This window comes from Sminthopsis crassicaudata, chromosome 2 (assembly GCF_048593235.1).
Source record: "Sminthopsis crassicaudata isolate SCR6 chromosome 2, ASM4859323v1, whole genome shotgun sequence".
Classification (NCBI taxonomy): Eukaryota; Metazoa; Chordata; class Mammalia; order Dasyuromorphia; family Dasyuridae; genus Sminthopsis; species Sminthopsis crassicaudata.
In genome coordinates, this window is record NC_133618.1 from 48448562 (window position 1) to 48472850 (window position 24289).

The 24289-nt window shown below is 35.0% G+C and overlaps 1 protein-coding gene across 1 annotated transcript in view; it reads right to left on the reverse strand.

Annotated features, from left to right (window-relative positions):
* The window catches only part of SPG7 (SPG7 matrix AAA peptidase subunit, paraplegin), an 82050-nt gene that overhangs the window by 28945 nt on the left and 28816 nt on the right, over positions 1 to 24289 (reverse strand). Inside the window, exons 4-9 of the mRNA XM_074286175.1 lie at positions 21455 to 21696; positions 11036 to 11175; positions 8211 to 8313; positions 7079 to 7204; positions 6056 to 6218; positions 5190 to 5363 (exon numbers count right to left, since the gene is read on the reverse strand). Of these exons, the coding sequence (XP_074142276.1) occupies positions 5190 to 5363; positions 6056 to 6218; positions 7079 to 7204; positions 8211 to 8313; positions 11036 to 11175; positions 21455 to 21696 (948 nt within the window). The remainder of the gene's footprint in view (positions 1 to 5189; positions 5364 to 6055; positions 6219 to 7078; positions 7205 to 8210; positions 8314 to 11035; positions 11176 to 21454; positions 21697 to 24289) is intronic.

Genomic DNA, 24289 nt, shown 5'->3' on the forward strand with positions numbered 1-24289 from the left:
AAAGGTGGCTGGTAAAAACAAACAAAAATGAGTGATTTCCTTTATGTTGTAGGAAGCTATTGTTGAAGTAAAGTAGAACAGGTAAAACCAGAGCTATCCAGGAATGACAATAACATTAGAGAACCAGCTAAAAGTCAACCTTTGTCTTGATTCCAGGAGCTAATTTGGTCAATTCACCTATCTGGGGCTGTCCATTTGAGGGCAAATAAAAAAAGTCAAAGCAAAAGAGTAAAATTAGCACTATTTGTTCAGGCAGTTCAATATTAAAGGCAATAGGCTTGGGAGTGGCCACTTAGGCCTGTGGATATTTGCACACCTAAGAGAATCTCAGACTCTCCAAGCTGGAGGGACCTCAAAAGCCTAGTCAGACCTCTGACAAGGTAGGTTAATTATACTCCTGGTGCCAAATTAGTTTCAATACAACTCTTATGCTTCAAATATTTACTCTTTTAGGTAGTTAATAGGAAGATATGCCTGAAAAATGAAAATTTCCTGAAAGCAGAGATGAATACACTGTTCCAACTTACTTATCAGCATCTAATTCTTTATCATTAAATATCTAGTTAAGTTTGCTATTAGCAGTTATTTATGTTCCAAATTTATCCTTTGAGGTTTATCATAATTTTATCACTCTAGGATTAAAGTCTTTACTGAGCTTTTCCTGGGAGCTTAACAAAAGTGGAAACTCTTAGACCCCTTTCCCCCTGCCTACTCTGCCCGACCCCACCCCCTTTCAAGTAATCTGTTATATACAAAAAAGAAAAAGACTTTGTTAGAAGATCTGTGTGCAAATCATGAATGTGTGATTTGCTTGTTTTGGGAACACAGTCAAATCAATTAATCTCACTGAGCTTCAATTCATTGTCTCTATCAGTACAATAAGGAGGACAGCTCCTGCTCTGCTGCATCAAAGGATTGCTAGGAGGTTCAAAGGGAAATGCTCCAGAGGTTTAGGTTTACAAAATCTCAATGAATTTTTTTATAAAGGAAGCCTTATTAAGATGTTAAAAGAAGCCTTTAATGTGACAGTGATATTTCAGTTTTAATACCTAACTGATTCTTGATATTTGATATTAATAATTACACTTATATTTAACAGAGAGAGGAAAAAGAGATAAAAAGGAAGTCTTCTGACTTCCTTGTGTCAGTTGTGTAGTTGTGTAGATGTTGTATAGATGACTATCTTGTGAGATATCTGGATTTCCCCATTATCAGGAAGACAAAGAGACATTGTATCTTATGGTAGTCCTCCTTGCATGAAGATTCATATGGGGAGCTATCTCTTAGTTTAAGGGACACTTCTCAGTCTTTTAGAACCATGTGGACTTTTCTATTCATCATTTATCATTTTCTCTTTATCATAATTTATCATCTATTTATTATCCAAAAATCAGCTCTTTGGAATCTGACTTCATGAAGAAAGATACTGGTTTCTTATATAACAGAATTAGAGTATTAAACTACTGACCATCCAAGGCATAAATGGAAGTTCTTCAATAAATATTTACGGATTAACTGGTAAGTCAAAATAATGAGAGACTTGAAAAAGCTGGTCTTCTGAAGCAAAAGCAGAAATTATCATGTTAATATCTAATATTAAAATCTGATTTAATGTCCATAATAACAACCTATGAGGCATCTTTCCAAAGAAACTAGAGCAATATACATGAACTGTGCCATACACATTTTCAATTATCCATAGTATACTTTTTCATAAACCTTGGTTGATAAAAATTCTGAATGTGTAGAAAATATCTATTCCAACCATTTCATTAATAGTAGAAAACTGAGCCTCAGAAAGGGAAGAATCATGCCCCAAAGTCAAGGCAAGAAGATGAAATAGGTAAGTTTCAGTTATCTCAGAATGGCTCAAAGAATAAAAGATGGTAGAAGAAGATACTTTTTTTCCCCTTCTACTTGCAGTCTCAGGTAAGATCATTATACTTAAAGAAGGAAAAAGTTAAAATTAAAAATGTTTATGAACTTGATCAGTACAGATAGTTCCCAAAATGAGACTGATAAAATCACAAATTTTCGAAAAAGTTAAACCTATCATCTAGCCTGTTAAAATGTTTTTGAATTTTAACTTTGTCATCCAATGTATTAGCTATCTCTCCTAGCTTTGTGTCACACGAAAATGTAACTCAACATGCCATCTAAAACTTCATCCTATTCACTTATGAAAAATTTAGAACAGAAGCAATCATAGATTCTCTGGAGTATGTCACCAAAAAAATCCCCTCTAAATTGACATCAGTGGGATTGACATCCATCCACTGATGACTGTTCTTTGTTGAACAATGCATCCACTTACCTATACTACTATCAAATCCACATCTTTCTCTAGTTCATAAGGAAAGTATGAGTTTGTTCAACACTGATAAAACGTTAAGTAAATTTATTACATTGATATAGCTCAATAAACAAGAAAAAAAGCATTAAATCTAAAGTCACTTCATTAGTCCTTTTCAACCTTTAAATAGATCTCTTATAAAAAGACGACAACACTGCAGTCCTCTCCTAAATGGTACATGAATTATGTAGCAAAAATCTTATTTCCTGTAAAACAATCTATTTTGTGTCATTCCACACATTTAGATTCCATAAAATTGCTATTTATTAAAAATGAATAAATTTGGAGGGGATGTTTATGCAGACATTTTAATCACGGTTGGTTTATTTAACTAATGGCTGTGGTCAGCAAATCAAAAATGCTATTTGCTGAGTCTGGCAATGTGGTAGACAGTGCTAATGTTTCTAGTTGTTTTTAAAAGCTATATCCCCTTTTGATGGGCCAAAAGTCACAAAGGAAGATGAAACCATTAGATTAAAAAACAAAGTGATATTAATCATTTGCTCATCCTAGCAGCCATTCAGAAATATTGAGAGATCTTGGTTTACACATGCATACACTATCAATTACGTCTAAAAGAAAGGAATCAATCTAGTGGCCTGAGGAAGAGTATAATTCATTTATCTAATATCAATTGAAATTTAAGGAGATAATAAATAATGAGAGAATTATTAGGAAACTTAACTTGCTAAGTAATTGATTATTTAAAAGGAAACCTTTGAGATGTTATATGAAGATAGCTGATTTCTGTCTTATACTGACAGCAATAATGAATATAAGAGAGGCTTCTACTGAATGAAGACTTACCTGTAGAACATATATTTTTATATTATATTTTTATGTATTTTTTGATAATGAATATTATAAGTAAAAAAAAATGTTTAAACAGGCATTCCCAATATCTGTATACTGGTCTATAAATTATGTGTTACTATATATATATATATAGTATCTTTATTATAAAACAGTTACAAAAAAAGGAAACTAAAAAGAAGAGAATAAAAAATATTTTAAAATAATATATTTTCTTTATTAATGTAACAAAACCTTGTTCAGTCCTTTTTTTTTTTTTTTAAAGTCCAAACAATTTTACTGAGGGCAATATAATTTAATATGCTTCATTATTATTATTATTATTACTATTTACAACTTTGCTTTAAAACTTTCTGATACAATTATTCAGGTCTGGTTCTCAGTTTGGTTTATTTCAATACTTGGTATTAGCTTCAAAGAAGAGGGAAATAATTATCTCAGTGTATTCTGTTTCTTATCAAACCTCAGAGTTATGTTCAATTCTGGTTTTTGAAGATTACTGATAAGCCAGAGAATACTCTGAGGGGGCAATTAGGAAATCCATTTTATATGGATCAGTTCAAGAAATTGGGCACATTTAGATTAGAGAAGAGAAGAAGAATGGGGGGAGAGAGGATAACTCTTTAAAGAATTTGTAGGACTTTCAAATGGAGGAGGGATTAAATTGTTCAGTTTGGCCACATATGGCAGAACAAGAAACAGTAGGTGAAAGTTTCAAAGAAGCAAATTTAGCCTTTGTATAAAGGAAAATTCCTAACAATGAGATCTATCCAAGAGTGAAATGATTTGCCTAGAGAGGTTGAGGCTTTTGTCTCCTTGGAGGCCTGAAAGTTACATGACCAGTTATTGGGTGTGCTAAGAGTAAGTGTACCCCCTTTTATATATAAGTTAAACTTAAAAGTTGATAGGTCCCTTCCAAAGCTCAAAATTTATGACCTGTAAAAACTAACAAAGATAACAAAGGTAGATAAATCAAAATGGAAGAAGCACATTATTGACTGCATTTCCTGAATCGTGATAATCATTTTCTAATCTCATCCAGTAATTATAATTATGCAATAGATTTCACTAATATTTGGACATTAAGTTTCTATCTTACCTGATTTTGTGGGGAGTAAGGAGGGAAATGGTCTCTGAAAAGCACATCTCAGGACTGGAGGATGGCTAGTAGACCAGATATCAAATTGCTTGGAGAGACTGGTTTCTTGATGATTGATAGCCTTCTTCATTTGCTTCCAAGCTATCTGTCCAATGTTTTTCTTTGGGGTACTGAGGGAGTATGGTGGGGTTGGAAAGGAATTTTGGTAGATCCGAAAACGTAAGGTCCTTGCAAGTAGAGATTGTTTCATTTGTGATTCTTGTATTTCTAGCCCTGAGCACAATACTTGTTGACTGATGTAAGAGAGCTCTGTGCTTCTTGGTATGCACTTTTATGCTCTGTAGTTACTTCCATTGCTTCTTGCCACCTACTTCTCATTCCCACCAAGCATAGCCTGCTTCTCCCTCAGAGACTTTCAATTCCTCTATTTTTCATACTCTGCTGTGGCCAAGGAGAAGACAGGGAGGAAAGAAAAACCCTGCTTCATATGCTTCTGCTGAATGGGGGCAAGGGATGAAGCCAGGCAGAAAGATGGCCACCCAACCCTCTTGACACTTGGCTAGGTGAGGAAGGGACAAGGACTGAGTGGGGAATTTCTTCTGGCTCACCTGCCTAGCCTACCAGCTTATCTGTCGAGAGAGGATTACTGTAAAGGCAAATGGTGGCCACCATCCAGAATACAACTGGAGGAAGGAAAGATAAAGGCAGCTAGCCAGTGGCTGTAAGGATGAACAGCTGGGCTGCTCTCCTCATCTCTGGCACCGGAGCACTGTGTGGACATTCTACCCTTCAGAAGGGTAGCAGCAAAAATTGTTGGAGTCAAAACTAAACTTTTTAAACACAGAAAACTCTTTCTCACCAGAGAGCAGAGACTGTTTTTCAGACAAACTGGAAGGCTGGACATAGGGTCGGCAGCATACTCACCATCCATTTCAACCAGAAGCTGGTTTAAAGTCTGTTCTTCCTCTGTGTTGGAGAATCCCGACATCGTGGTAGATCGTTTCTTGCCCACAGCATCAATTTCATCAATGTACACAATACAAGGCGCCCGGTTCTGGGCTTCTCTAAACAGGCTTCGAACTCGAGCAGCTCCAAGACCTGAGAAGAAAACAGGAAAAAATAAGAAACTGGAAAAATTAGGAGATAAAACCCAATTAACTAGAAAAGCAATCATCTTCCCCTACCAAAGTATAGACATACTTACAATAATAATTTCCAAATCCTAATAGGATGCCATTTTATATAAATATAGCTACAGACAGACAAGTGATATTCACTCCACACCAAATTACAGACCCTACTAACTGTAGACTTCTTGGCTTTAGGTGAAAACCGTCCACTTTAATGATAGGATTACCTAAAATGATTAATATATTCAATTTAAAGCTACAGTATCTCAATTTTCTTTCTCCACTTCTTAGCCAATTCTTCATTAATCTTGTATATGAAACTGTTTGGACATGTATACATATATAGTATTTAATTTATACTCTACCATATTTAACATGTATTGGTCAACCTGCCATCTTGGGGAGGGGGAAGGAGGGGAAAAATTAGAACAAAAGGTTTGGCAATTGTCAATGTTGTAAAATTACCCATGCATATATCTGGTAAATAAAAACTATTAAAATTAAAAAAAAAATACTGCATGTGAAGAATAAAGAAGCACAAAGTGGGAGAAATTACAAAACAGCTTCAACTTTTATTTTACTAAATGGGGTACTAAAAAATTATTACAATTTCCCTCCCCACCCCCCTGGACTTTATGGATTCTTTGCTGAATGACTCACCTCCTATCACTTCCACAAACTCTGAACCAGCCATTGCGAGAAATGGAACTTGGGCTTCTGTAGCTACAGCCTTGGCCAACAAAGTTTTTCCACAACCTGGGGGCCCAAGCAATAAAGCACCCTTTGGGACTTTTGCACCAAGCTGGAGAAAACGCTCTGGACTCTAGAAGTAAAACACATGCTACATCAGCGTAGTCATTTGGGGTTTCAGACAGTTTTTAAGAGGAAATAGCACTAAGAGATTCAACTAACTTATTTTCTTCTTTTTTTTTTACTGACCTTTTTTGTTTTTACATGACCTTCGTTTCTAAGTATATCCCTTCTCTTTCCCCCACCCAGCAAGTTATCTTTTGCACAAAAAGAAAAAAAGGGAAAAAGTAGTTCAGCAAAACAAGACATAGAAGAGGCTTAATAGTATTTCAAAACCACAATTTCCCACCTCTGCAAAGAAGGAAAAAAGGGACATTATCTCATTTTTCTTCAGAGAAACCTTTGATTATTAAAAGTACAATGTTTATCAACTAATTTATTTCCTCATATATGACCTGAGGGTTGCAAACTTAAAAGTGGGAAAAACATTCAGCCATTCCAAGGAATCAACTTTGCAGTAAGGATGATTGCTAGTATAGGTATTAGCCAGAGAATCAAGGGCCTAAAATGTTTCAGGCAAATTTAGTTCGCTTTCCTAGCTGGTTAGAAGCTGTGTCTGGCTAATTCATTAAGTATCAATGAAAAAGAGGAAATTAAATAGGTGCTATAAAAGTTACTGATTAATACACAACATAGGTGGGTCTGGGTTTTTATAAAGAATTCCAGTTCTGAAAATGATGCCTACTCTACACAAAAATGACCTGACATAATGTTTTCTTTTAGCAAAACTAGACTTGCCTTTCCTTCTTTCTTATTTAGGATATAAAAAACTCAGAGGTGATGGCAATGGTTAATCAAGTGACCTCAAGAAAGGTCTCGAGGTTTCCTCTACATTTTCAGCTGTCTTTTTGCCCCAAAATCTTTTGTTCTCACCTTTAGATAATCCACAAACTCTTTGACCTCTAATTTGGCTTCATGCATTCCTGCTACATCTTTGAAGCTGATCCCCTTCCCAAGCTTTCCATCCACAATAGTGAAGCGAGCCATTTTCAATTGATTCTATGTTAGAAATTATACAAAAACAAGCATTTTTAAAAGAATAAGTTTTGGAGAGAAAAGAATCAGTCCATCAGTATCAGTACTTTGTCCTATCCATGTTTTTGTTCCCCTCTTACATGCACATACGATTTATTTCTTTCCCATATCAGTATTGCCTCTCTCCACAATGCCCTATAACAAGGAGCTGAATTTATTAAGGGCAGAGAATTTATGAAAAGAAAGTAAATTTCTTTCAATGATACATGGAAAAAACTTCAATGTTTAATACAACTGGCTATTAAGAAATGTGGCGGGCTAGTGGCATTTAACAGCAATTTTTAGGCTCTTCTTACAAGCTTTCAAAAGTTATTTATGACTGCTAATATGAATAAATGACTTGTGAATTATCTAACATACTCAGCTTATAGGGCCTCCTCTGCCCTTACTCCCAAGCCAAACTACACTTCAATCTATAGGAATGCATTTAAATTAATCATTTGATAAGGATTTAGACTTTGTTCACATAGCATCAATCCAATCCAAAGCCCCATTTAGCTTGTCCACAAGAAGACTATGCAATTTCATTAGTAACATTAAAAATTCAGAGACTGAGGAAGGGGACTGGAGGAATTGTCAAAGGAAGGCTAAGTTATAATCAAGACCAGAAGGGTCAGAGGTAAGCTAAAATCTATAGAAGTTGCTTTTAAAAAATTGATATTTGGTGACTGAAATACTTCTCAACTCCTGAGCTCAGAAAAGATACAAATAAATAATTCAAAACTATTACTGATTAGCAAGCTTTGAAAATAGCAAAATGTAATGAATTTAATTTAACTTAGCCTTCAAAGGGGGGGAGTGAGGAAGGGATAGGCCCTTAGTTACTTGGAGTCATGATATCAGAACTAGAGATAATTCAAGAATTCATTTTCATTTTTTATTTTCATTTTAACATCTGGTAAGAAGAAAAAAAAAAACAAAACAAGTTCTGAGGTTGTAAATACAACTGAATGTGATTTATGCAACTTACAAAAGCACTGAATCCCCCTTCCCTTCCTGTCATCCCAGCAAGGCGGAAAATGCACCATAATATGGCCACACCCACAGCTGTCATTCCCAGGGCATAAAGTGCACTAAAAAGAACAAAAAAGGCAAGTTATATGTTTAAAATCATTATAAATGAAACAAAGTAATAAATTTACAAATAGCAAACAGTTCTTTGAAACTCTCAAAGATGAGAAAAATTCCTAAGGTTTACAGGAAAAAAATGCCATCAACTTAATTCTTGTCCAATTCATATTGATAGTCTCTTAGATAAAGTTTTTTTTCCACATATAAATAAAATTTCAAAAGGCTAATACAAGGCTTTAATGCATTATCTAAAACAGCTTATGCTACAAACCAAATTCTAGCTATTCACATTCCATAAATTAATCAAATCATTTAAACTGAATCTTGAGTTCATTTGAGGTACCCCAGATATTGTACAGAAATGATCCAAGACCCAAGATCAAGTGTTCACTTAGAAAAGGATAATGAGCATAGCAGAAATCCCATCCATCTTTCTCACACTTGTCAGAGAGCCAGAAATCCTTAAGCTTCTTAAAGAAACATGGTCAAGTTCCACATGGGACTAAAAGACCTTAAATAGGATAACTAAAAAGACACAGGGAATCTCACATTAGGCAAATTCCCACTCTTTGCTATCATGGGAAGCCAAGGACTTTTTTGTGCTACTTAAGGAAAGAACTTAAGAGACTGGGATGCCAGCAATACTAAATTTGGCCACACAAGGCTCTCATGTGAAGAACCACCACTAATCACTCACAGCATTTTGAAACAGGAGGTGACATAACTCCTTCCAAAGTGGTGTTTTTGTTTTTTTGGGGTTTTTTTCCCCCCATGACTGAAGGCATTCTGCCATAGTATTACTCAATAAAAAGCACTTCTGCTTGTCTGGTTCTGAAAGGTTTTGTATATTTCTAATGAGACAATCTCATTTTTATTTCTTCTGATCAAGGGAGTAAATAAAGATTATAGAAATGTCTATTTTTCAAGTTTTACATGTCAAAAAAACAGGAAAGAAAATAATTATGTGGATCCCCACAGTGGAATCATTTACTATACACAAAAGGTGGAAAAGGGCTTTTTTCTATCAAAGTAACTCTTTCCTCAAGGATTTAGCAGTTAATGGACTTGCGGTAATCACAAATGATAAATATTAGTTACTTCATGGTTCAATAAATTTTATTTTGAAAAACATACTGTTCATTTAAAGAGAAATGTAAATAAACACTGCAACCAAAAAACTATCCAAAATAACTGGGATATAAGCATATGAGGAAAAAAATTTGATTAGTAATGAACCAAGAAGGGATGTTTTTCATCCCCTAATAGTCCCAACTCAAACCCCATTAGGAACTCCTTTTTCTCAACACGGTACATACACTAAGAGCCTTGCCACTGGTTCAATTGCTGTACTTTAAAGATCAGCACATCTTTTCATCAGCCCTAAAGCTAAATTCTCCTATACATGTAGTCTCCACTCATTTCATCATCTTCCTGACGCTATTCCTCAATTTTTAGACCACAAAATTATGCCTTTACTATTGGCTAACAATGGAAACTTGCTCAGCACCTGAGGCTTCCTAGTCTGAAATATCCTCCTCCCAGCCTGTGGCTTTATCTCCATGGAATATCCCTCCATAGGTCCACCTCCTTTCTCCCAATTGTTGAGTCTCTCTACAAGTATCCATTTTGTTGAGGGGTCCAAAGCCAGTTTGCCTTCATTTACTTTCTGACCACTTTTCTGACTTTACCTGGGTCCCCATATCCCCTCCCTTTTAAGCTCTTTTTAATGTGTTTTCTTCCATATTAGAAAGTACTCTCCCTGAGGCCAAGGACTGTCTTTTTGCTTGCATTTGAATCCTCAGTGCTTAGCATAATGCCTGACACGTGGTAAGCAACTAAGAAATATTTGCTTGCTTCCTTCCTTTTTCTTCTTCTCATTCTTCAAGAGGAAGTCCTCTTTGATAGTGCCCAAAACAAGCACTGAATAAATATCTAGCCATCCAAACAATACAAGTTCATTTTCTCCTTGTTCTTTCTTTTTGCCTGGAATATTCCTATGGTAAATATATATGAGACAAGAACACTTGATTCCCCTAACATTGTGTTCTATCATTAAAATGACCTTACAAGGCTCTAAATCAACATCAAATCTATTCTTTGTCTGAACTTCAAGTCAGAGAAATTAAGTTCAAATCCCAAATGTGTTACATAGTATCAATGTGATTCTGGGCAAGTCATTTGATCTCTCTAAGCCTCAGCTTCCCCACCTATACAATAAAGGAGTTGGATGATATACCCTTGCTAGCTCAAAATATATTTTAAAATCTCATGATTGTTTTGGCAATTGAAGTCCAAATTTTCTTGACTAAATTTACTACTTCTGAAATCATCAGGTTTCAGGATCAACAACTTCAGCCAACTGACCATCTATATAGCTCTTTTGCTGAAAACACAATAGTCCATTTCCACACTTTTTATTCTTTGTGGAAAACGAACAACTTCACAAATTTAATGTATTAATAAATAAATCATAAAAACTGGAAAATATTAAAATGTTAAGCCAAGTTATAGTTTTCCTTTCTAAATTTTAAGTATTTCTTGAATACATTAATTACTGTTCCCACAAGGAACTACACCGTTAAATAAATGCCCTTGAGATCACCACTTCCAGTTAGTTTCAAATCTATTTGGGAGTTTCTTACTCTCTCATGTTATCATGACTTAGTAGAAATGAACCTGACCTACTTAGAGCAGTCATGAAAAACACTGAGACCACATTCATACTTTCCAAAGAAGCCTGTCCGTTTGTAGGACACTGGAATCCGGTCTCTGCTTTCAATGTTCAGTTCATCTTCAGCAGCTCGCAATTTCTCTTCAAATTTGTCAATATTTGCAACCTGCATCCGGTACATCAAGGTAAACCGCTGGGGACACAAAGCAGAAAAGGACAGGCATGTGAACTAGTTCCAAACCCAAGAAACATGACAATAAAGTAGTGGACTGTCAGAATCATATAAGTCTATTAGCATTGTTTATTCCATCACCTGAATAGTCAAGAAACAATTTATCAATACCTTTAAGCTTGTGTGAAAACACAAATCTTTTTATTTCAGCCTCAAAAGATCCAATTCTTTGAATTCTTTGAATCAACTACAACAAAAATCCAAATGATGAAAATGCTCTATCAGACAGATATTCTCCTTCCCTCTCCCACTATCAGCAAGCAGATAGATTCTGCTGTCAGGAGAAAGGAAGATTAAAGGAAAACAAACTGATAAGAAGGAAAAGCTTTTTTTGACCTCATATCCTGAACTTAATGCAAACACTGTTTAATTTCTGTATCACCCACAACTTTATATAGCAAAAATGACATCTCAAACTTAAATAAAAATATTATGCTCCATATACTCTAATTATTGGAGTATTAAAAAAATAAACAGAAAACAATTTTTAAAATTGCAATAAGAGAGACAAAGCAAAATGAGCACTGGACTTGGAGTCAGATCTAAGTTTCAATAACAATTCTGTCATTTGCTACTGTTGTCACCTAATTGAGCCTCCGTTTCCAGAGGGTTTCAAGGTTCCTTCCAGTTCTGTAATTTCCATATGTGATTATGAAAAAGGAATTTAAACTTAGCCTTCAAAATCTTCAAAAATAAAATATTTCCATTCCTCTTAGATTTCCATCAATGAAGATTCTATTGTATTGTTTCCACAATTCTAAATTTTATTCCTTTATATTCTTTATAAAATTTTTTTGTTTGAAAATTTCATTATTCAATTATTTGTAGGCAGCTACATGTAATCTCCCTAGGAAAAATTACCTGAGGGCAGCTAGATGGCCCAGTGGATAGACTACCAGGTGCACTGAAGTCAGGGGGACCTGAGTTCAAATCTACCCCCAGACACTTAACACTTCCTAGCTATGTGACCCTGGGCAAGTCACTTAACCCCAATTTCCTCAGCAAAAAAAAAACAAAACAAAACAAAAAAAGAAACACACAAACAAAAAACTCTAAGATACTTTGCCCCATATCACATCCAACTTTATATTATACTCCACTCATATTATTCATCAGTCAATGAAAAATAATTTATTAAATGTCTACAAATTACCAGTATTAAGAATACAAAGAGCAAAAATAGCCCCTGCCTTTGTGTGTGTGTGTGTGTGTGTGTATACACATATTACAAAAAAATAAGAAAAATATAGAATAACCTCAGAGAAAAATGCTACTAGCAAATGGAAGGGATCAGAAAAGTTCTAGTAGAACCAGTGGCATTTAAGCTGAGCCTTAAAGGAAATCAGGGATTTTAAAGGTTAGAGGGTAAGCGGAAGAACCTTTCAAGAATGGTGACTAGACAGGTATTGAGATAGGAGACAGAACAAGTCCAAAGAACAAGAAGTAGGTCACTGTGGCTGGATTACAGGGTGTCTGGGAAGAATATAAGAAGATTAGAAAGGTAGAAAGGGGCAGGATTGTGAAATGCCAAAAAATGGTTTATTTTATTATGGAGGTGTTAGGGTAACATAGCTAGACCTATATTATGACCTATGCAAAGTCAGTCTGGCAATAGTGCAAACAAGTAACTAGGGATGGAAGACCAATTAGAAGGCCAGTAAAACAATCCTGAAGAAAAGAGATGAAGATCTAAAACAAAATGGTCACTGTGTGAACAGACAGAAATGACAGTATAGCAACAAACCATCATTTATGGGATATATGAGATGAACAAGAGAAAGGGGTCAAGAATACAAGATTGTGAACCCATGTGACTAGGAGAGTCATGCCGCACAAATTCAGGAGAGGGGATAGTTGGAAAATGAATTCTGTTTTGGATCTTCTGAATATGACAAACCTATAAGGTATTCAATTTAAAATGGCTAATAAGGTAATTGGTGATGCCAGAATGGTGCTCCGGAAAAAACTGAAAATGTAAATCAAGGATACAAGAGTTTAGATAAATATCTCTGGAAGTAATCTGCATAAAGATGATAGCCGAACCTACAGAAGCTGATGAGATCATGAAGAAGTGAAACACATGGAGAAGAAAACAGAGGACTCTAGACAGACACAGTAAGAATGATGATACAAACATGTTCACCCGCAAAATTTTTCATCTACTTTCCTCACCTTTAAACAATCTATTTTCAAAACTAAGATAAGCAAATAAAAATATGTAGGAATGGAATACAAACCACTGGGTTCTGACTATATATTCTCAAGTCTAAGTACCTTAATCTGATTTCTGTGTCAAACTTCACAAATGCCTTCTCAATGGAGGTGGGGGTAGAGTAGAGAGGGAGGAAGAAATAAAATCTTGAACTCAAAGGTTTACAGACAAATATTTTTAAAAAATTTTTACGTACAACTGGGGGAAAATAAAATAAAAAATAAAATTTCCTCTGCTTAAATATTAAAAAAAAAATTAACAAGCATCTTTTTTAAAATTTTGAGTTCCAAAATCTATTCTTTCCTCCCTACCCTGCCCCCTCCCTGGGACATTAAGCAATTTAATATAGATTGTACATGTGCAACCATGTAAAACATATTTCCATATTAGTCATTTTGTGGAAAAAACTCAAAATCTTCTTTTCCCCTCAAAAAAAGGAAAAAAAATTTAAAAATAATGTGCTACAATTTGTATTCAGATCCCATCAATTCTTTCTCTGAAGGCAAACAGCATGTTTCATCATGATTCCTTTGAGACTATCTTGAATCATCATCATACTGATAAAAGCTAAGTAATTTACAGTTGTTCCATGTACAATATTGCTGTTGCCAGGTACAATGTTCTGATTCTGTTCACTTCACTCAGTTCATATAAATTTTCCTAGTTTTTTTTCTGAAACCATCCAGCTCATCATTCCTTTTAGCACAATAATATTCCATAACAATCATATACATCAATTTATTTAATCATTCCTCAATTGATGAACACTCCCCCTCAATTTTCAATTTCTGACCACCGTAAGTGGCAACTGAACTTGAGTTCAAGGGAATCAGAGATCTCAAGAGGCAAAGATGAAAAGAAGAGCACTTTGAGCATAAAGGACAAGGATAGAAATGGAAGAAAAAATGTAAGGTACAGGGAATAGCAACTATGCAGGTCAGTTAGAGATGGATCAGAAAGTGCCTGAGGGGGAATAACAATCAGCCTGGAAAGGATGACTGAATCCAGATTATAAATGTCTTTAAATGTCAGACAGGAATTTTTATTTTATCCTATAGCCAAGAGGGAGCCATTGGAGTTCTCTGAACACCTAAGTGATTTCATTACATCTGTTCTTCAGAAATATCCATAATGCAATAATGAGGAAGAGGGACTGGAAAGAGAAAGACTAGGGGCAGTGAGAACAATTAGGCTACTCCAGTAGTCTAAGTGAAAAAATAGAGTAAATAGAACTTCCACACTGATTAATATTGGGACTAGGCACTGGATTTGCAACCTGAATGAGAGAGAAAGTTCTAGTCTTCTCCTCCCCAAAAGCAACTACTCTGCTGAGGTATGAGTTGTTAAAGTTTTAACTTTATCAGGAAACCAAAACATAAGCATACAAGTCACCCACTTGTTCAATTTGGGAGAAGTACAAAAAGATCAGAAAGAAGATGATAAAGGCCCACAAGACCTTGGAACTACATGACAAAATGCTTGATTTCCACAGAATGTTATTAACAACAGTATAAGGAAATAGTATTCTTGGATTTTTCCATTCAGAGGTCATTTAAAGTTGATACTTTTAATGTGTGTTTTTTATACAAATTCATATCATAATCTAATTTTCATAAAAACTCAGTAAACTCTGCTGGGAAAGAGGAAAAAGAGAAATTTCCCATTGCAAAGTTATTTTGGCCAATGAGAGCTTCCCAAAAGCATCCAGCAATGAATAATTTTCTACCACTACTACCCCCATTTAAGTAACTGGATATCTTAATTAACATATAATTTAAAATGGAAATTTGAGAATGGGTCAGTTTCCAAGAATTCCCAGATGGGCCCCTAAAATCACTAGTTTGATCGAAATCAGAATCATTCATTTTCATGCATCAGAATAACAGTGAGTCTAGTGTAAAAATAAGAATTACTTCATTACCATGAAAAAATATATATACACCTTTAACAATCTAATGCAAGTGAAACTTTAAGAGGGAAGCATATTAAAAAAAAAAAAAAAAAGAAGAAGAGGGAGGTATAAATCATTTTCAAGGTACCAGGGACAGTTCTTTAATCAACCAAGCACTTTTCTAGATCAAATTAGCTGCTTGCAATGTCATGATTCTGTGCATACATTCAGGATCTTCACCTTCTATAGGAAAATTGTGATACTAATAAATTATTGGTATAGTTGTGAAATGAGCCAACCTCTCTAGAGTAATTTGGAGCTATGCCCACAGGACATACACTTTGATTTAGCAATATCATTAGTAGGTCTGTATGCCAAAAAGATCATAAAAAAGGGGAAAGGGCCTACATGTACAAAAATATTTCCATTAGCTCTTTTTATGATGGTAAAGAGTTGGAAATTGAAGAAATACCCATCAATTGGGGAGTGATTGAACAAACTGTGGTATATGAATATAATAGATTATTATTGTGCTATAAGAAATGATGAGGAGGCAGTTTTCAGAAAAACCTGGATTTATATAAACTAATGCTGAATGAAGTAAGCAGAACTAGAATGTTGCACACAGTAACAGCAACACTGTATGGTGATCAACTATAACTCACTTAACTCTTTTCAACAATATATCAACCAAGACAATTCCAAAAGACTCATGTTTGAAAATACTATCCATATTCAAAAAAAGAACTGAAGACGTCTGAATGCAGATCAAAGACTATTTTCTCTTTCTCTCTCTCTTTTTTTTTTTTGGTAGTTTTTCTTTACTTTTCTTCTGTTTCTTATTTCACAACATGACTAATGTGGAAATATGTCTTATATAACTGCACATGTATAACTGATATCAGATTGCTTTCTGTCTTAGGGAGAAAGGAGGAAGGAATTAAAAATCTTATTTTAAAAAATGTTTAAAATTATCTTTACATACAATTGAAAAAGTAAAATACTACTTACATTAAAAAAAAAAAAAAAAGAATCTTGAAACATTATTGTTCTATAAAAAATGATGAACAAGCTGATTTTAGAATGGCCTGGAAAGATTTACACAAATTGATGTTGAGTGAAATAAGCAGAACCAGAAATATATCATGCACAGTTTAACAGAAAGACTGTACAATGATCAACTATGATAGTCTTGGTTCTTCTCATTGATTCAGTGATCCAAGGCAATCCTAATAAACTTTGGATAGAAAATGCCATCTGCCTCCAGAAAGAACTATGGAAAATGAATGCAAATCAACATATTCTATGTTCACTTTTTTTCCCTCTACTGTGGTTTTTCCCCTTTTGTTCTGATTTTTCTCTCTCAACATGATTCGTAAAGAAATGCACATTTGAAAAGTTAATATACAAACATAATAAGAAAACAAACTAATTAATTTTTTAAGAAAAAAATTCTTAAGAAAAGAATCTTCATCTTCCTTGTGCTGTGAGATTTCTTTTGTTGACCTTGGAAAATATTCTGTAACAATGCCTCTTCATTTAGTCACTATGAAATGCAGATAAGAGATAGCTAAGCAGACAAATGTTACAATCAAATAAATCATTACATATTTAATGACACACATAACTAGCATTGTGCTAGGTGCTATACCTAATGCGTATTACTGTTTTATCACATTAGTAAGACCCAAAGAATGATTCTCATACTAAGATAAAAAGACATTCGTGATAAAATGGTAATACTCTAGCTTCTAGGCATAAAATAGCTTATTACTGACTTATTCCTAAATAATTCCCCTGTACCATAATTTTATCAAAGACCCAAAGCAAAGATTATCATTCAAACAATCCCATTCAATGATTATCACTTCCACAGAGCAAGAGATTCCTAACCACCCAAGTCATCTCTCTTTCCTCTAAATTCCTAGAGTGCTTATTATTGGCTTAATTCTTATGGACTAAAAGCTCAATAAGCATCAACAGAATGATATGGCAGTCAAAAAAGCAAATGGAATCTTCACCAATATCTTGGCAGGCAAAACCTTTAGAACCAGAGCAGGCAATTCAAGTCCTTTCACACACTGTTCTAGTCAGACTGTACAACTGTTGTCCTATGTTCAATTCTGAGAGCCATGATTTAGGAAGAACAATGACAAGCTACAGATGAACCAGAGTAAGGCAGCTGGAGTGGTGAAGACTCAAGTTCAGCTAAAAGAATTTAGTGTGTTCAGCACAAAAGATAAGATATAGAGACATATGACAGCTGTCTTCCACTACCTGGAAATGAAATTAGATTTTTTCTTTTTATCCTTAAAGGAAGAACCAGAGTAAAAAGTGGGAGTTACAAGAAAATAAATATAGGCTTGATGTTGAGAAAAATTTCCTAATAATTAAAAGTCCAATAGCCCAACAAACTAACTTGAGAAGTACGTTTCTTTCTTCTCAGAATACTTTCAGGAAGAACCTGAATGACTATTTTCTGAGTCCATTATAATGGAAACTTTTTTTTTCAGTCAGGTTTGACCTAGATGGTCCCTTTTAATTCTAAAATTCTGTGATCACATGATATATATGTGTATTATTTTATTAATTGTTATTTAAATATCTTATATTTTTCAGAGATTACCAAGAATATACCTTTATGGAATGTTTAATGTTTAATCAATGTTTATCTAGAAAATGTAAGACCCCCCCAAAAATGGAATGCATATTTTAGTCTACATTCTGCTACAGCATCCAATACAATGTCATGTGTACCTCAGACATTCATTATCTGTTGATATGAAACAAAAACTTTAAAAAGTCTATAGCCAAAAGCATTCAAGGATACTGAATACAATTTTAATTTTTAAAATTCAAGGTCTTCAAACAAAGTCTGGAAATAGACCAAAAAAATGGTAGTATCTCCATTTTTCTCTAATGCTAAAAGAATGAGCAAAGAAAGCAGCTTGGGTAATGGGACTGACCATGCCAATTCTGAAGAAAAAAAGCATGCTATGAAAAGCCAGTTCACAAATATTCAAATGGATCAGTGATCTCATTGATCTGAATGCTTCCTCCAACAATGACTCATCAGTACTTGGAGGTGAACCTGGATTCTCAAGGACTACACTAGTGAACACAAGTTCTAGCAGGTTGTGTTATGATGGAAAATGCTTTAACTATGATTCCTGCAACAGAACACAAACCTTTGTGTTCTGAAGACAGGCCTAACTAATCATGGACAGACTCATTATCAGAAAACTGATGATGAATACTTTGGCCACAGCAACTCTTAAAATCCAGTAATTCAACTAAACAAAATCCATTTTTTGAGATACATTATGACACCCAGGTCATGTTTTAAGTATTGTAGGCTTACCTAGGAAAGAGAGAATAATGTAGCAGAAGGTTTCATTCTTCAAAGTTATTCATAAAGCAATATAAATTTACAACTAGAAAGACCTTCAGAAGTAATCCATTCCAGTTATCTCATGTTACATAGGAGAAAACAGAAACTCACAGAGGTAAATTCAGGGAGGCAATGAAAAGATCACTTGATTTGGAGACAATGGACTGGAATTTGATATTTAACTCAATCTAACCGTCAGTCAGTAGTCACTTAACCTCTCTAGGATTCAGTATCTTCACAAATAAAAGAGAGATTAGAATATATGACCTATATAAGCTCACTTCTAACTCTAAATCTATTTTCCTAAGTAATTATTCTAAGGGCAAAAAAAATGGGAAGTAGGAAATTAAAATGTAATCCCAGTCTAATATATTTTATAGTACTCAAACTTAAGCCCAAGTAGAAACTGTAAAAGGAAGAAACAAGGGGAGAGGACTCAACTCCATTCAGTAGCATACCTGAAAATCTGGGAGTGGCTATTTTCATCATATGTATGTTAGAAGCTTTGATCTATTTGATATTGATACCATATGTTTGGCACTGATACGTAAGGATAAATGTGAGCTATTGCTAGTTTTTATCTTATGGTTTAGATATCTTCAGGTGTCTCTCTTGTTCTCTAAAGCTAAGCTACTTAACAGCCTAAGTCACATTTCTGGCTCCTACAGTTCCACCATCTCCTGTATGTTCAGCCCATCTCTCCATTAATTCTTTCTTTTAGTCACATGTATTCATAGGTCTCCCATACAACATTCTCCATCTTAATTCTCTTACCATGGATCAAGTTACTTTATCTCCACTCTTCTCCCTTTATATATTCATATCTAGCACAGAGTAGGTATTTAGTAAATGTTTACTCCTAAGGCTCCAATGCTCATTGCTATGTTGAAAATTCTTTCATTTAAATTGGATATTGGGGGATAGAAGCAGGCAGTGAGAAAAGGAAGTCAAAAATAATACCTAGGTTGAAAGTCTGTTTGGTTGGAAGAATAGTGGTAACATCTGTAATAATGGGAGTAATGGGAGGTCAGGTAGAGGGGAGGGTTGGGGGCAAGAAGAGGAAAAGAGAAGGAAGATAAAAAAGTTTATTTTTGGATTGGGACATGCAGTTTGAGATTTTCAACTCAAGGATAACTCCCATCACACTAAATCTTTTCTGTCTGTTAAAAGTTAAAAGGGATTTTATTTCATTCTTTGTGATATTATTTAATGCTTGCCATTACTAATACCTACAATTATTTTTCTGAGGGAAATATTAATGATATAGGAACAGGATTCTCTGTATAACCTACTGTGTAAAAATAGTATAATTGAGCAAAGTTATCTCTGACTAAATCTATGAACATATATTAAAGAAAATTATCTCTATCTGTTTTAAAAAAATTCCCTGATTTATACGCAAATGAATTTGTTTTGAGTTTCTGTCTACATAAAACATTCCCATTTGGAAGTCTTATCATCTCAACCTAAAAGTGTCTTATAATTAACTCATCCCCTCTAAGGAGAGTTTCTTACCCCTGACAATGGTATTGACATGCATCTAGTCACCCAAGCTTGGTTATCTTTAATTCATCCTTCACCACAAATAGTTAAAGAATTACCAAGACTTGCTCATTTAAATTATGAAATTTCTTTTATTTACCTTTTCATCGCTCTTTACATAGCTCCCTACTTCAAGCCCTCAGCATCTTGTATTTGGATTAATATAAGAGACTTCTAACTGGCCTTTCAACTGTTTGACCTTCCAATTCATTCTGCAAATTTCTAATTCATTTCCCTTAAATACTGTTTTCATCACATCACTTTCCTGTTCAAAAACCTTCCTTGATCCCGTTGACATTGACGTTGACATAAGAAATCTAAACTCCTTGGCTTGACCTTCAAAGTCTTGAAAAGGCTCGGTTTAGTCTACCTATCCAGTCTTATTACTTATTCCTTGCCAAAAGCACTCTCCATGGATTCAAACTGGACTCCTCCTTCATGCCTTTATTAATTGAAGTATCCTTTTTTTTTTTTTTTCTCAATTATATAAACCTACTCATCTTCATCCTTCAAAGCCCATATCAAGGTCTTTCTCCTTAAGGAAGACATCTTTGAAAAATTAAATTTCTTCAATGATTTCCTACAGCATTCCAGTTCTGCATAAAATAAACTAGGTCTTCTATAGATTGCTTTATTATTCTATGTGTCAGCTAATCTTATTTTTTTTTCTTTATTTGATTTTAGGGTCCTTGAGAGTCATACCTTCCCTACCCCTTATATCTTAGCTCACAGTAGCACAATATTGAATATCTGTCTGGGAAATGAGTATGGAAAATCACTCTACCACTATAAACCTGTAACTCCTCAATAATTTATAATCTTACTGTAGCCCAGGTCCTAAGATGCTAAGTGACTTGTCTAAAATCACAAAGCTAACAGTGCATCTCCAAAACAGCATATTTTAACCTTTATATCAAGTTTCCCCAATTCTCTAACAGAACACATAATAGGCACTAACTACATCTCAAAGTTAAAATTATTTTAAAATATAGTCATGCCTTTTTTAAGGAAACTCCCACATTATATTTTATAAAACCAACAAATTAGAATAGTGATCTCTACATAACAAAATGATGCACCTCAAGATTAATTTCCCCTAGGCCACAAAAAATTATACGACAAAACAAAGATCAGATTCACACTAAAATCCTAAACAAAGTAAGATTTACCTATAATTCATTTATAAGTTGGTGGATTTACTTACAGGTCGGCCAAATACAACAGCTCCTGGGTGCAGATAGATTTCCACTACATCACTCTCTGGCACCACCTGGACCCGTTGCACTTCCCCCTTTGCCAGCATCTCATTTACAAAGTCGCTCCAGGAAATGCTAGCCACACTAATGTTTAGAGAGTTCAGCAGGCTCATGATAACAGCAATGACAAATAAGGTCCGTAACCGTTCACGATACATCTGATCTTCCCGTTCTTTCCGTTTCTTTTCCTCTTAATAAATGGGAAAACCAATGGAAAAGATTTAAAATAAATAGATAAGGAACAAAAGATAAGATCATATTAATATTTAAAGAGGAGATAATTAAAATAAATTTCATTTTATATATTCTCTTCTTTAAAAATTTCATTTCAAGAAAGAAAGCATATATATTATATGTGGGTTGTTTGGTTGTTTTTTGGGGGAAGGGGAACAATTTTCTAACCAGTTTTATTGAGGCAAATGCCAATCATATGACTTGTTCATCCCAGGGTCTAAGAACATATCAGACAATCTATAGGAGAATCCCTGTCAACTGCTTCAAAACTGTCTTTAATAGTCAGGCAGCTGTGATGCAGTGATATAGGGTCAAGAGTACTAGACTTGGAGTCAGAAGTTCTGGTTTCAGATGCCAGATCTGCTATTTATTAGTGGAGTGTGTGACCTTAGAGGAGACAATTTAATTTTCTGGGCTTTATTTTCCTCATCTGTAAAATGAAGGGATTGAACTAGAAAACTCCTCAATTACGAGCCTATAAATTATGGGGAAATCATTCCTTTCATTCATCATTAAAGCCTGACATCCTCAGAATTATGCTAAGTGCCATGAGGGACACAAAAGCATTTAAGACAGAATCACAGAATAATAGAATAATAAAGATTTCTGTAAATAATCTATATTAATAAGTATTTGTTAAAAAGCTTACAATGTTATGAGACACATGTTAAGTAAGCTTTAAAGGTATAAAGAGAGAACAAAAATAGTTTTTGCCCTCAAGGAACTTGCATTCTAAGAAGAGAGTCAATCTGTACATAAATAGAATATACAATATATCTACAGAGTAGATAAAAGGTGATCTTAAAGGGAAAGCTCTAGTGATTTAGGAAGACCCAGAAAAGTTTCAAGCGTAAGTGGCATTTGAGCTGAGTATTGAAGTAAGCTGGAGATTCTAAGAAGAAGAGATAAGAAGGGAGAGTATCCTAAGCAAGGGAGACAGCCAGTGTAATGGCCCTAGAAACAGGAGGTGGAGTGCCAGTCAGTGCAAGGAACACCAAGAGGCGAGTTTGGCTGGACTACAGATTGCATGAAGGACAGTCATGTGTTAAAAGACTAGAAAGAAAGAGGCCCGATTGCAGAGAGCTTTAAATATCAAAGAGAGGTTTTATATTTATTCCTAAAGCTACTAGGAAATGACTGAAGTTTTGGGAAGGACAGGGAAAGAAAGGGTTAGCATAGTGGAGAGAGGAGTGACATGTCCAGATTCAGTAAAAACAACTGTGGCAGCTATTAGGAGAATGAACTAGAAAGGAGAGAGACTGGAGGCAGGGAGATGCATTAAATTAGGAGCTCCTTTTTGTATTAGTGTAGTGTCTGGCAGATAGTAGGCACTTAATAAATGCTAACTCACTAACACAACAAGAAACCACAGCACCAGAAGAGAAGTGAGAAAAGCCTAAACTAAGATAGTGCCTGTGAGAAGAAAAAATGACAAAATCTGGCACCTACATGGGACAAAGACTCAAAGATGAGAAGATTACAAACACAGGAGGCAGAAGATGGCAATACCCTGGATAGTAATACGAAAGTTGGCAGAGAGAAAGGTTTGGGGGTAAAGATTAGTCTGCTGGACATATACAGAATCTAAGATACCCATGGGGCAACAAGTGCTTACTAAGTGAACAGTATTGTCCTGAGTGTTGGGGATGCAAATATAAACACGACAGTCCCTGATCTCGGGGGTTCACATTCTAGAAGACAACAATACAAAGAGGTTTCAGAGGCAAGTTGGATTGAAAAGCCCCCTGATTTCTAGAGTGTAGTGGCAAAGTGGATAGTTCTGAATCTTCCTTAATGTAATTTCCATTCATAAAAACTTATTTGTTTCTGATGTCAAACTATTTGACAGTGCTAAAGATTTTGGAGAGAAGCACGTTGTTTTCCAAGTCTTAGTAACTACAGTTACTAACTACTCAGCACATAGGGGTTACAATATCACTAGAGGAAGCTGTCAGATTCTATCTCCCCAAGAGTTTATTACTTGAATCTTGGCAAAGAGGAACAGGCTGAAAGCAAGGCCAGTGAATCGAGGGGGTGCTACTGTTCCCAGGACTCTTGGGCTTAGCTACCAGTGAGCTACAGTGGGTCAGTGGTTGGTAGCAGTAGCAGGCAACTGCTTCACAAAGATCGGCCCCCTCAATGATAGTAGCTGCAAGAGGCAATTTGGAACCAAATCAAGTAGAGAGTGAATAGGGGTAGGCTACACTGATATCTCCAGGGTTTGGGGGCGCAAAATCCTAAACTACTTCTCTGTCTCCACCAGAGTATAAAGGGAGTAGTGACCTAGGTAGTGGAGCCCATCTGGCACAGCTGCCTCTTGTCTCCATGGCAGGGTACCATTTTCTAGCTATGCTGGCTTGCCTGTTCCATCGGGACAGCTGATCGGTTATAGGATAGAGGAGCTCCATCTACCTACACAAGGGCTGCTCCTTCAATCAGGGCCTGTGGGTTGGAGGCTTTCAGATGATCACTGATCTACAGTGTCTGATGAGATCCTAAATGAAAGAATGAAGAAAGAAAAGAGGGCTCATAAAAGAGCTCTGCAATAC